Source organism: Mauremys reevesii, linkage group 19 (genome assembly GCF_016161935.1).
Source record: "Mauremys reevesii isolate NIE-2019 linkage group 19, ASM1616193v1, whole genome shotgun sequence".
Classification (NCBI taxonomy): domain Eukaryota; kingdom Metazoa; phylum Chordata; order Testudines; family Geoemydidae; genus Mauremys; species Mauremys reevesii.
Window position 1 is genome coordinate 6,581,887 of NC_052641.1, and position 13,043 is coordinate 6,594,929.

Genomic DNA, 13,043 nt, shown 5'->3' on the forward strand with positions numbered 1-13,043 from the left:
GGTTCTCAACCAGGTTTCGGGGGAGGTCACCGAGCAGGGCCAGCTGGGGCCTGGGGAGAAAGCTGAAGCCCTGCTGCATGGGGCTGAAGCCCGGACCTGAGCCCCACCACCGTGGGCTGAAGCCAAAGCCTGAGCAATGTACCTGGGGGGGGAGCCCTGTGGCCTGAGGCCCCAGGCAATTGCCCTGCTGCTACCCCCTAACGCCAGCCCTGGCTTTTATGTGCAGAGAACCAGTGATGGTGGCACAGGGGGACCGTGGAATTTTTATGGCATGTGTGGGGGGACTCAGAAAGAGAGAGGGTTGAGAACCCCTGTGATACATGATCCTAATGAATAAGGGGCGAGGGAAGGTGCCAGTGTGAGGCGGGAGGGAGGGGGAAAGGCTGGGCCCAGTGCAGGAGGCCAGGGTGGGTGACCTCAGCCTCTCTCCCTTCTGGAAGGACGAGCCGACGACAGGCATGGACCCCAAGGCTCGGCGCTTCCTGTGGAACCTCATCCTGGACATCATCAAAACAGGCCGCTCTGTTGTGCTGACGTCCCACAGGTTAGTGAGGCCTCGGGCAGCTGGCCTGAGATGTGACAGCCCCCTCCAGTCCACCCCACCCCAGCCCAGCCCACCATGTGGGAACCAGCACGGGAGAGCTCTCCATGGAGCAGAGCAGCCCAGCCTAGCGGGATGCATGCGGTGGGGGAAGCGAAGGGGCACCAGTGCCCAGTGAGAAGACACGGTTCCCTACCCCACCTCCCTGCAGCACAGCCACCATGGCAGGGAAGCCATCAGGGCCCCAAAAGAGCCCAGGTCCCATTCACATCTGAGGTGTCCCCTTCTGGACCGATAGCACCCCACGGGCACCCCCTGACTCTTGTGCAGGCCGTACACGTGGCTTGGCCCCTGGGCCGCGTGAACCCAAAGAGCAGGAACCTGCACCCAGCACAACTGGGCCGGGCTGCCCCTGCTCATCTCCGGCCTCCTCTCCCACAGCATGGAGGAGTGCGAGGCGCTCTGCACCAGGCTGGCCATCATGGTGAACGGGCGGCTCAAGTGCCTCGGCAGCATCCAGCACCTGAAAAACAGGTAAGAGATTCCTGCCCCTGCAGAGAGAGCACCTGCCTGGCCCCCATGCCCCTGGGGACAGCCCCATCCATCTGCAGAGAGGCCTGCGAGGAGAGCACCTGCCTGGCCCCCATGCCCCTGGGGACAGCCCCATCCATCTGCAGAGAGGCCTGCGAGGAGAGCACCTGCCTGGCCCCCATGCCCCTGGGGACAGCCCCATCCATCTGCAGAGAGGCCTGCGAAGAGAGTACCTGCCTGGCCCCCATGCCCTGGGGCAGAGCCTCTTCCCCCCAGGGAGGAGGCTGGGAAATGCTGCCGTGGTATCAGGGTGGGGTAGTCATGGCGCAGCGTCCATGGCCGGTGTCACTGTAAATTATAAATCACAGAATGGTAGGACTGGAAGGGACCTCGAGAGCTCATCTAGTCCAGTCCCCTGCACTCCTGGCAGGACTATGTAATAACTGGACCATCCCTGACAGGTATTTGTCTAACCTGCTCTTAAGCACCTCCCATGACAGAGATTTTACAACCTCCCTAGGCAGTTTATTCCAGTGCTTAACCACCCTGGCAGTTAGGACGTTTTTCCTAATGTCCAACCTTAACTGCCCTTGCCGCAATTTAAGCCCATTGCTTCTTGTCCTCATCTCAGAGGTTAAGGAGAACAATGTTTCCGTAGCCTTGGGATTTCTGGCCACGTCCGTACCAGCACCTCCCCGGCTGGCACGCTCTGTCAGAGGGTGGAGATGGATGGCAGGAGAGAGATCACTTGATCATTGCCCGTTAGGTCCACTCTCTCTGGGGCACCTGGCATTGGCCACTGTCAGTAGACAGGATACTGGGCTAGATGGACCTTTGGTCTGACCCAGTACGGCCGTTCTTATGTTCTTATGTGCCAGTCCCTGGTGTGAGGAAGGCTCCCCCTCTCCTTGTGGGTGACAGGCACGTGAGTGCAGCTGGGTGGGCAAAGACGTGGGGATGTGGGCTGGCAGGAGTGGGCTGAGCAGCGTGGCAGGAGTGGGCTGAGCAGCGTGGCAGGAGTGGGCTGAGCAGCGTAGCCAGAGGCTGGAATTCTGCTTCCCTGGTCCCATGCGGCCCAGGGGTGACAATCTGCCAACTTGCTGCCACGCGCAGCGCCCTGGTCCTTGCTCCCGAGCCCGTGTTGATGCAGGGGCAGCATGGTTGGCTCCCAGGGAGGAAGGCCAGGCTGGTTGACACCCTGGCTAGAGCTTGCCAGCCAAGGAGTTGCAGGGACAACTTCCTCGGGGCGAACGCTCCTCCCCGGCTGTGCAGGGCAGGGGCTTGGACTGCAGCTGGGCCTCTCGGGGGATGTGGATTCACGTGGCGTCTTCGGCCCTGCCCAGGTTTGGAGATGGCTACATGATCACGGTGCGGACCAAGTCCAGCCTCAGCGTCAAGGAGGTGGTGCGGTTCTTCAACAGGAACTTCCCCGAGGCCATCCTCAAGGTGAGCACCCCCGTCCCCCCCGCAGTGCTCCCTCCCCGGATCCGGGTCCAGGAGACGGCCTGGCTGGAGCCCCAGCAGGCCCTGGCTTCCTGTGCGGCTTCCCCTCTCCCTCCCGCCCCAGGCGTGAAGGGCAGGGCTGAGTGTTACCTGGGCTCCCGGGGCCTGGCCCTTGCCCGACACCACGTCTCTGGGCTCGCAGCGTGTGCAATGAGGCCAGCTGGGAGCCTCGGTGCTCAGCAGCAGGGGCAGCAGCAGGGCCAGGGTGTTGTCATAATGACCCTTCCTCGTCCATGGCTGGATCCCACCGCACGTCAATGAATGCAGCCCCTGGGGGGTCACCTGGCGGCATTTCCACCCAGGCAGTGAGGATAAGCTGAGGCCTGGCACGGCAGAAGGGGTTGCACATTATGCCTGGTGGCAGACAGGACTAGCCAGGGGTCTTGTGCTTTCACCACAAGACACAAGCGTTGCACCATCTGGTGCTTTATGGAGGGGTCTGGTATCAGCCAGGGTCAGAGATGGGACGCAGCACACAGCCCCCCTCCCCCACTGTCCCTGAGCCCAAACTGTCCCAGCTCAAAGGGGGGCAGGGTGGAGTTTCCCCTTTCCACCACATCCCCAGCTGCTCCCCCAGTGAGCAGGCAGTCGTGCCTTTACCTTCCCCCCGGACTCCTGCCCAGCGATCAGACCCACGGCCAGTGGGTCACCACAAAACGTGTGGCCAAGTCCAAGAGGAACAGAGAGAGACTGGCCAGGGAGGGCGAGGAGCTGCCCCTGGGTGCCTGCCTGCCAAGCCCTGGGGTAAATACAGCAGATGGGGGGACATCAGGGGCTTCCAAGCATTTGTGTGGGTTTCCCCCTCAGCCCTCTGAACACTGGGAGTGTCTCTTGCCACTGGCAGGAGCCGTGGGGCAGTGCTGGGCCGCACGTGGGGGACCCCTGCTCTCGCTTCACAGAGGGACTGGAGGGGGTCAGGGTCCGGGGGCAGGCGGGAAGCTGGCCAGTGCCTCGTCCTGCCCCCTTGGGGGCGAGCCTGACGCCTGTCCCACTCCCACAGGAGCGACACCACACCAAGGTGCAGTACCAGCTCAAGTCTGAGCAGATCTCGCTGGCCCAGGTCTTCAGCAAGATGGAGCAGGTGGTGGACGTGCTGGGCATCGAGGATTACTCCGTCAGCCAGACCACGCTTGATAACGTGAGTCCCAGGGGCAACCCGGGCAGGGCCGGCACATGCCCCGTCTGGGCGGGGGTTCTAGGGAAAGGCTGTTAGTGCAGCACAGTTGCAGCCTGCTCTGGGGCCACCCATTGTAAGTGCAGGAACGTGCTAGCTACAGCTGGATTGAGTGGGGGTCAGAGCCGTGCCTGTTTGTTGTCCAGCACCGGCCTCCATTGGGCATTTCGCCCTGGTGGGCCCTTCCGTTGCCCCGGGCCCCGGCTGCACTGCGGTCTGTGAGCATGTCGGGTGCATGTGGCCGCTGCCACGTGAAGCCTCCCAAGGCCCCGGCGTGGAGAGGGCCTTAGCTAGCCCCAGTGCTGGGGCTGATCTCCACGGGAGCTGGGGGTCGCAGTGCAGAGCCCCCAGGTGATTGACTCCAGCCCTACAGGGTGTGCACACAGGCTGGAGGGTGGGACGGATTTGCTGGGTGGGGCGTGGGATCTCCTGAGCCCCGTCTAGAGAGCGGCGCTTTCACCTTCGCTCTTCCAGGTGTTTGTGAATTTTGCCAAGAAGCAAAGCGACAACCTGGAGCAGCAGGAGACCAGCCCCAACTGCTCGATCCAGTCCCCGCTGGAGCACATCCTGAGCCTGCTGCGGCCCCGCGCCGCCCCCACCGAGCTGCGGGCCCTAGTGGTGGAGGAGCCCGAGGACCTGGAGACAGATGACGAGGGCTTGATCAGCTTCGAGGAGGAGAGGGTGAGGGGGGCCCTGTCCCCAGACATCCAGCAGAGCTTTCCCAGGGCAGAGCACGGCCCTCTCCTCCATGTGCCTGCGCAGGGCAGGAAGGGCGAACGCTGAGCTCTCGGGCATGACGGGGAGTCCCTGGGCACTGCCCTCCTCTGGGGAATAAGGAAGCAGCAAGACCCCAAAGTGGATTTTGCCGGCCAATCCCAGAGCAAAGTTTGGGCCAGACTCTGCTGCCCGTTGCCCCAGACAGAACCTGCCGAAACTCCTGTGCAGCCGAGGGGCTGCCCCGGCGGTGTCAGGGTCAGAACCCTGCCCTCGGGGGGCAGGAATCTGCTCAGGCAGCCTCTGCTGTCTCTGTCCCACTCCCTGGCAAGGGGTGATGCCCTTGTGCCCTGCCTGGAGCTCTCAGGGAGATGCCCATTCCCCAGCCCCTGAGCTCTCCTGTCTGGCTTCTCCTCTGGGCCTTCGCAGCCCATTGGGCCAAGGGCGGGTGGTCTCAGAAGCTCTCCAGACGCCAGCTGGGTCTCAGGGCCCAGGGCTGGCCCAGCTTAGGGATGCTGGGCTCAGTAGAACCAGAGCAATCCCCCCAGAGCCCCAGGCCTTGCTGGGTGGGTGGGGGCATCTCGCTGTCACCAGCAGGGCCTGGGGGGGTGGCAGACCCTGCACAGATCAGAACCACTGAGACCCCCTGCTGTCATGTGACCCCCCCCCCCCCGCCTCTCTTCTCTCTGCAGGCTCAGCTCTCCTTCAACACGGACACTCTCTGCTGAGGAGCCGGGGGGGAGCGAACTCCCCATCCTAGGAGACGCTGACTCCCCCTTGCCCCAGTGCCCCCGCCCCTCCCCGCCCTCCATTGAGCGGCAGCCCTCCAGCGTCAGCGAGATGGGTGGCCATCTCCACCCGCTGTCGGCAAGGCCGTTAGCCGCCTGGATCCTGCAGCCCGAACCAGAAGCTGACATGGAGCTGCCACTGCAAGGCCCAGAGAGACCTGAGGGCAGAGCACTGGCCTGGATGGACACTGGAGGTTTCTCCCCACCGGCCGGGCCCACAGCTAAGCGACCCTCTCCCTGGCCTGCAGCGGCAGAGGGGAGACGGGCGGGTTGCCCGGGGGTTGCAGGAAGGTGGCGAAGAAGGAAGGAGTAAATGTACAGAGCAGACTGTGTGCGGACGCTGCTTCCTTTGATCCTTTCCGGAGGGACGCGAGAGGAGCCGCACCCTGGGGAGCATGGCCGGGGCTGGCGGTGTGCGTCCCCTGCCCCGCAAAGGCTGCGTCCCCGGGGTCCGGGACGGATTCCACGCGGTTACCTAGCGCCGCCCCCAGACAGGAGTGGGTGGCGCGGCCTCAGAGAGGGAAGATTTATTTTTTTAATGATGTGACAGACGGCTCGTCGCAGCGACACCGGCCCGCCGGGGGGGGAGCTGGGCTTTGCTTCCCTCGGGTATCTGGCTCGTGTGGGTTTTTTAAACATGGGCCAGCTGCTGTGAAATGCGGGCTTGGAGCCAGGCCGAGGGGGAGGGCTTTCCTTGCTGCCTGTCTCCCGCCGGGCTGCCGAGGGACACTGCAAGCGACTCCCAGCCACAGCTGAGCAATCGCAGTGCTTTGAAGGCTGCTCCCACTTGGCAATGCGTCTGTGTACGGCTCCGCCCGAGCCCGCGCTCAGCTCCCAGGCCCTGGCTGCCTGAGGGTGAGGCTGCGTTCCAGCCGCAGGGCCGGGGGCTGCGGGGGCAGGCAGGAGCCACGCATCAAGCTGCTTTCACCACCAGCCCATCCTCAAGAGCTCCGGCCGGCCCACAGGAGAGTCCCGCTGGGGAGATCCACGCGTTGAGGTGCAGAGGCAGCAGCACCCCTTTCACTGGCCCCCCACAACCTACCCAGTAAATCTGCTACCCCTACCCAGAGGCGGCAGGACCCCAGACCTGCTTTCTGCACCAGCGGGGAGCCATCCTGCCACAAGGCCAGCTTGAGTTTTTCTCCAGCCCTCCACTTTGCTATAGAAGGCAACCAGCAAGCCAGCCGCCTCTCAGATGGCCAGCTCCCCCCTCCCACCCCCCAGGCTAATCCAGCCCCTGTTCTGGCTGGGGCGGGGGGGTTCTCGCATGACATGTCCCCAGAGCAGGGGCACAGAGAGCCCCTGGGGGGGCAGCCAGGGCAGAGTAGACTCACAGGGCATTGCGTACGCTGGCCTGATTCCCCCCCTCCCCCCTTATTTTAAACTAGGGAGGGAAAAAAAATCCTGGAATCATTTGTGGTTGAGGAGATGGAGGCTGGGGGCTGCTGGAGGGAGCCAGTTGAGGTTGAAGGGGTAGCCCTGGAAACACCTTCATGTAGCCACGTTAGGGTTTCTAGTCCAGTGGGGTATGGCCACTGGGGGGGGCGATATTGGCCAGCACCCCCTGCCCGCTGGAGCAGGCCAGCCCTCCCATGCACGGGATCCAGTGGAGCGCATGCAGGCGGCTGACCTGCCTTCCTCATCAACTGGGGCATCCCCGTGCCAGCCTGCCACGGCCTTGTGTTCCCAGCCAGAACACTCAGCTGCCCCCAGCCGCACAGGGGGGTGGACGGGAGCCTGGGACAGGAGACTGTTCATTCCCCGAGGCGTCTTGCCATGAGAGGCACCAGGGCAGCATGGTCGGGCCCGGAGGTGTATCTGGGCTGGAGGCCTCCTGGATCCCTGGGCCAAAGGTCCATCCTCTCCACAGAGCTGTGGCCCTGCCTGGCAGCATAGAAGGGAGACTGGATGTGATCTCGCCAAGGGGAGATGGCTCCCGAGGGATGCCAGGGATCCGGGTGGGCCAACGGCTGTGGAGGACCCCCTCAAGCATTGGAGCGTAAGCGAAGCCTGCCCCCGCCTTTTCCCTCAGGGGCCATCCCTGCCATCCAGCCTGGCATGATTCTGTTTGAGGCCAGGCACATGCTGCTTGGTTTCCTGGCTATGCTGGGCTCTGGATCCCAGCAACCCTCACTCTGCCGCCATTAGCCCTGTCACACCCTGCTGGGCCTGCCTGCAGGTTTTTCTTGCTTGAGCTGCCGTGGCCAGCCGGCCTCACCCTGGGAGCCCACACAGCAGCTGATTCCTGCGTGAAGAGCTGTCAGGTGTCAGAGACGTCTCGTGCCCAAGGGGCTCTGCTGATGGAACGGGGTGACTGGGCACAGGCTGGGCGGCATCCTGGCACTGCGTTAACAGGGCTGCCATCAGGATGCACCTTTTCTCTTATTTCCTGACTTGGTGTTGTTTATAATAATTTATAATACCCACGTCCTGCGCTGCCACAGCAGACGCACCGGTGTGTTATTGGAGGGTTGCTCAGAAGGGCTGCACCCAGGTTTTTGGGTTGAAGCTGTGAATCATATTGGTTTTCCTTTAGTGGCGGGGCATCAGGAAGGTTGTGGGTGTGAGACAGCCAAGGCCCCTGCCTGCAGGCAACGGACCGTTAATTTAACTTTAAAATCTGCAATAAAATCCAGAGTTGCTCACTTGGGCTGGGAGCCTGTGACTAGGCAGGTGGGGGGAGCAATGTGTGTAACATGCTGGGGGGCGGGGAGGGCATGGGCTGGGAGAAGGGAAGTCACGCCTGTTTTCCCAGCCCCTTGCGGAATTCCTTCCAGGGAGGAAGCTGGGGTCTCTATGCTGGGCCAGTCTGCTCCCTTTGACACTGGCTTCTCCCCTTCAGCGTCGGGCAGGGGGCTTGCGTGACATGGCAGGAGTGCCAGGCCTGCGCAGCACCTTGTAACAGACTCAGCCGATGTCCCTCCTTTCTGCGGAGGAGCCCGCGGACTGGTTTGGCTTGAACGGACTCCCCGGAGCCAGGGCTGATCTCGGCATCGCTCAGCCCTGGCATCACCACCCAGGGGATTTCCTTTGCTCCTCTCCAAACTCTGGCGCTCAGCCAGTTTGTGCCAATGCACTGAGCCCTGCCTGGCCTGTGGAGGACAGGATTGCAGCAGCTGGTACTGTCTGGACCACTTGGCTATTCCAGAGCCACCAATCTCCACCAGCCACCGAATGCCCATTGCCAAGGGGACCTATGGGGCGTGTCTGTCCACTTCTTTGCCTTTGCTCATCTTGTAGTTGCTTTGTGTCTTGGCAGCTGTTTGCTGGCACCCGTGGGCTCTGTTCTCATAGGGCCTCTGGGAGGACAGTGCTCCAGGAGGGCAGAGGCTCTGTCAGCTGTGGGTCAGGGGTGCTTTCGCCCAGGGTGGTGCATTGCTTCTTGGATGACACTCAGCGTCGCCCCATCAGTGAAATGGTTTGTTTTCTCCATGGAGGGTGGCTGCTGTTTGTGAAGCCCCTTCGGCGCGGTGACATTGTCCCAGCGTGTGGGTCCCACCAGGGCTACCTGCAAAGTCAAGGTGGGGCTCAGCGTCCCACCTCCGTCCCCAGCACCAAAGACTCGTTTGTATACAGGGGAGGGGTGTATGAGTGAGCACCAGTAGGAGCTCCCCAGGCAGCTGGTGGTGCCGCTGGGTTAAAGCCCTGTACGAATGCACAGGTCTCTGCCCACCCTCTTCTGGCCTAGGAGCTAGTGGCTCCGGGCGGGGCCTGCAGCGTTCTGCTCCTGGCACCCCTGCCCAGTCCAGTATCCCAAGTCTCCCTTGGGAAAGGGTCTGCCCCCTGCTCAGCCTGGGCACTGCCTCTTCCCTTCAGGGCCGGGCCGGAACCAAAACGACCGCGCTGCCGCGCTGTTACAGCCAGGCCTGGAAGCGCAGTTAGCAAATGGCCCTGGGCTTTATTCATGGTCCTGGCCTGCTTCTCCCTGGGCTTTGGGAATGCTGCCACGTGGCCTCACGCAGGGGGTGGTTCCGCTGCCTTGGCCCACGGGGACCTGGCTGCACATTCCCCGCTGGGAAGCCACACGGCCAAGCTGTTGTGCAAAGTGAGACCCCCCCCCCCCCGTGCTTTGCTTTCAGTGTCCACCCACACAACTTGCTATAGGCCAGCCACCTCCCCACCAGCCGTCTGCTACCCGGGGGTCTCAGCAATCCCGTGGGGGGTGGGGGAAGGAGCCCTGCTGCTGAGTTGGAGATGGGGAGCGGCCTCTCCCAAGCCATTCAGGGGCTGAGTGGGGAGAGCAGCGTGCGGGGTCTGGGGGGGAACAGACAGCAGAGCTCGCTCCCCAAGGCAGGGGCCTGCCGTGTGTGCCCTGACACGGACATGCTGCATCGGTGGTGGCACCAAGCTGGCCAGGCTCCAGCCGTGCAGGCTCTAGATTGTCATACGATAGACGGGTATTTTTCCCCTATTCAGCCCATGTCTTTTTAAAGCATTTTGAAAATTGGTCAGTTTGTGTCACTGCTAAAACCGGGGGCGATGTGTTTGATGGGGCAGCCCGCAGGCCTCGCCTCTGTCCATGGAGCTACCCCCAGCAAAGCCCTGCTCGGCTCCAGCCCCGTCCAAAAGACAGACAGGCCTCAGGAGAGGATGAGTGATGTCATCCCAAAGCCCCGCCTCCAGAATGACATCACAACATTAGCCACCCATCAAAGCCATGATGTCATTCCCCCCTTCTGAGGAAAGGCCTTCCCCCATGGGGCTGAAATTGAGACTTGCCCGTGTAACGAACCACCCCACTGGCGATTGCCGTACCTCCAGCTTTGCCCCAGTGCAGCAAAGACCAGAATTCTGCCTGTGCTTCTTGCAAGGCTGGACCCTTCGGGCTGGGAGACGGGTCACACCCCAGACACCTCCTCCCCCTCCGCTCTTCTCACCGCTCCCTTCACTTCCAGTCCCCCTTCTCCGCATCCTGCCTTCACGCCTGCAACCAGCAGCACTCCCTGCCTGGCCGCCTTCAGCTTCCTGCAGGAAATCCCTCCTCATTCCCAGTCCCCTGCTCCCTCTCTCAGCCAGCATCTCGTCTTTGCTTTCTCCGGTTCCGGACCTGACCCTGCTCTCGCTCCAGGACATTTACACAACTGGGAGCAGGGGCAGGCCCATCACTTCATTGGGGGTGCTTGTTAAATCATTGTAATACCAAATGCCACCTGTAGGCAGTGCTACAGCTGCCTGGGGCACCAGCCCTGAGGATAGTCCAACTTTCAGCTTGCTCGTTAGCACTTGGTTTAATTGGCATTTCTGCTGCGTTAAAGAGGAACTGGACTTTGGGACTAAATCCAGGCCACGCGGCAGGGAATCTGCGTCTGTCCCAGAGACTGGATTTCTTTCCCTCTTTTAATAATCTGCTGTGAGAGCCCAGGCAGGTGAGTCACGTGCTCATTTCAGGGCAAAGGGATAGACACGCTGTTCTGGTCCAGAAGCTTTGGGCTGGTCCAGATGGAAGTAACACCCACTGACCTAAAGCGGTTTAGTTAGCCCAGAGCAGACTCCCTGGGCGGACCCTCTCGAATGGGTGTGGGGGTGGCAGCTCTTGGTTCAGCTGGGTTGCTCTGTCACTGCAATAAGTGTCCACACAAGGAGGTTGTGCCAATTTAGAAACTGCTTGGGTTAGACAGGTGCAATTAACTGGGCCTCAGCCAGGGAGTTCAGGCCTCAGAGCCACCGGGGCTCCCTCACCAGGCTGAGGCTCAGTTAATTGCACCCAATTTCTTATTGGGCTCAGCCTGGCAACCAGTTTCCCCCCTAGCTGCCCAGTTGGATTGGGTGGAGCACCCCTGTGCAGAGCGTTGGGTGCTGCATAACCCTTCAGGCCAGGGCTTTAGCCGAGCCTGTGTAACCCACACACCTCCTGGGTGAGGTTTCTGTCCCATCTCGGGCACCGAGACCACTTTGAGAGAGAAATGAGGCTGCTCTACAGCTTTAGCTAAGAGCCAGTTGGCTTTTAGCTCACGCGATAAGCTCCAGAGGCCCCAGGTTCGATCCTGCCCGCCAACAACGGGGGTCTGTGGGTGTTACACCTGGGCTTCAGGCCGACCCCTTTTTCTGAGTGCACCTCCCTCCTGCTGCCACCTTCTGACCCAAGCTGCTCTTCTCCTGGCATTCCCACAGCAGCCAGAGGCCGTGCGCTTCTGGAGGAACAAAGCGCCTGGTGCTGAGCCTCACTGATCCCAAGCGGGGGTGAGCGATAGAGGCAGAGCTGTCGGTGATGTGGAGCAGCTCGCATGGCCCCTTCCCTCAGCCAGGGGTTCAATCCGGGCAGGGCTGGCGTAGCTAACACACACGCCGGTGGTGGCACTGGAGACATGGAAGGAGAGGTGGGAATCCATTTTCAGCCCTGCTAACCCAGTTTGGCTCTTTGTCCCCCTCTCGGGGCGAGGTCATGTATTGTGGTTGCTGTCTGTGACCTACGACGGCTGGCCCCTTAGCTCAAGCAGAAGAGGCCTCTGGTTTTTAGCTCCGGAGGTCTTGGGTTCTGTTGGCCCCAAGCACGGTTCCAAGGGACAGTGCATAACCATTGCTGTCCCTAGTCACAGTGCCCTAAAGCCGTGGTTCTCACACTGGGGGGCAGGCTCCCACGGGTGGCATGGGCATGCGTCCAGGGAGGCGAGAGTTGTCAGCCCCAGGTGGTTTGGGCTTGTGCAGAAGGGCCATGCACACCTGGGAGGTGGGGATAAAGGGGACAGTCAGAACCCCACCGCCCTGGGGCGGACAGCCGGAGCCCTGCCGCTTGGGCTCTCCTTCCCTCCCCACCCCCATCCGTCACTTGGGGGCAGCAGAGCTCCAGCTGCCAGCCCTCGGGTGGCAGCAGTGGTGCAGGAGTAATGGTGGCAATGGGGCACTGTCTGATGTGAAAAGTGATATTGACAAATATCACTTGTCACATTGCCGCCCTTCCTGCCTTCGCTGCTGCAGCTGGCCTGGCGCTGCCTTCAGAACCAGGCTCCCGGCCGGCGGCTGCTGCTCTCCGCTCCGCCTTCAGAGCTTGAGAACCGCTGCCCTAAAGCTTCCACGGGGATGGGTCCCTCGGAGGCTCAGCGGTGCCGCTCCCGCAGAGGCCTGGCCCATGCAGGGCTTTCTGAGCTGTAACCTCCCTTTGATTATTTGAGCCCCACGGTCTGGCGCGCTGCCTTAACTCCATTTGCTTGTTTGGTTCGGGTCCCCCACCTCTCGCCTTGGCCGCTGGCTTTCTCTGTTATGCCGGGAGGCGGGGTTGTGCCCTTTGATTGTACGGCACCGATGGCGTGGGAGGCGCGGACAAGTGGGGATGGCCTGGAAGAGCCTGTATATTGCTAGCAAAAAATCCAACAACAAGATGTGAAAATGATTGTTTTAAATAAAAAACTATATAACAATCCCAGCTTGGGCCTCGAGTTAATGACCAGCGGGGTTGCTCTTTGTACGGCATCGCCTTGGCCACCTACCAGCCCTCTGGGGACTGTGGTGCAATGGCTATTATATGTATTACGGTAGTGCCTAGAAGCCCCCAGTCATGTCCCAGGGCACTGTTGTACCAAACGCTGGATGTTATCAGGTGTATTACGGTAGTGCCCAGAAGCCCCGGTTATGATCAATGCACCAGCCCCATTGTGCTAGGTGCTGCACATACAGAGCCTTGCCCCAGGGCATAGGCACTGGTATCACAAATGGCACCTGTCTTTTGTGTGCAGTAAGAGACTCATTTACATTGTCCAGAGCTGCAAGATGCTCTTGTTCAGGTCAAGGGGACGCGCACCTGGGTGACATTAACATGTGCTTAAGCCCCTGGCCCATGCCCACAGGCGCTGCCCCA

At 61.5% G+C, this 13,043-nt stretch overlaps 1 protein-coding gene across 5 annotated transcripts in view; it reads left to right on the forward strand.

The window, feature by feature from the left end:
- ABCA2 (ATP binding cassette subfamily A member 2) overlaps positions 1-12,502 on the forward strand; it is a 126,994-nt gene extending 114,492 nt beyond the window's left edge. For all 5 annotated transcript variants that reach the window (XM_039505935.1, XM_039505937.1, XM_039505938.1 and 2 more), the window contains 6 exons: positions 441-544; positions 983-1,075; positions 2,416-2,518; positions 3,576-3,713; positions 4,224-4,430; positions 5,156-12,502. In XM_039505935.1, the coding sequence (XP_039361869.1) occupies positions 441-544; positions 983-1,075; positions 2,416-2,518; positions 3,576-3,713; positions 4,224-4,430; positions 5,156-5,191 (681 nt within the window). In that variant the 3' untranslated portion in view covers positions 5,192-12,502. The remainder of the gene's footprint in view (positions 1-440; positions 545-982; positions 1,076-2,415; positions 2,519-3,575; positions 3,714-4,223; positions 4,431-5,155) is intronic.
- The last annotated feature ends 541 nt before the right edge of the window (positions 12,503-13,043 follow it).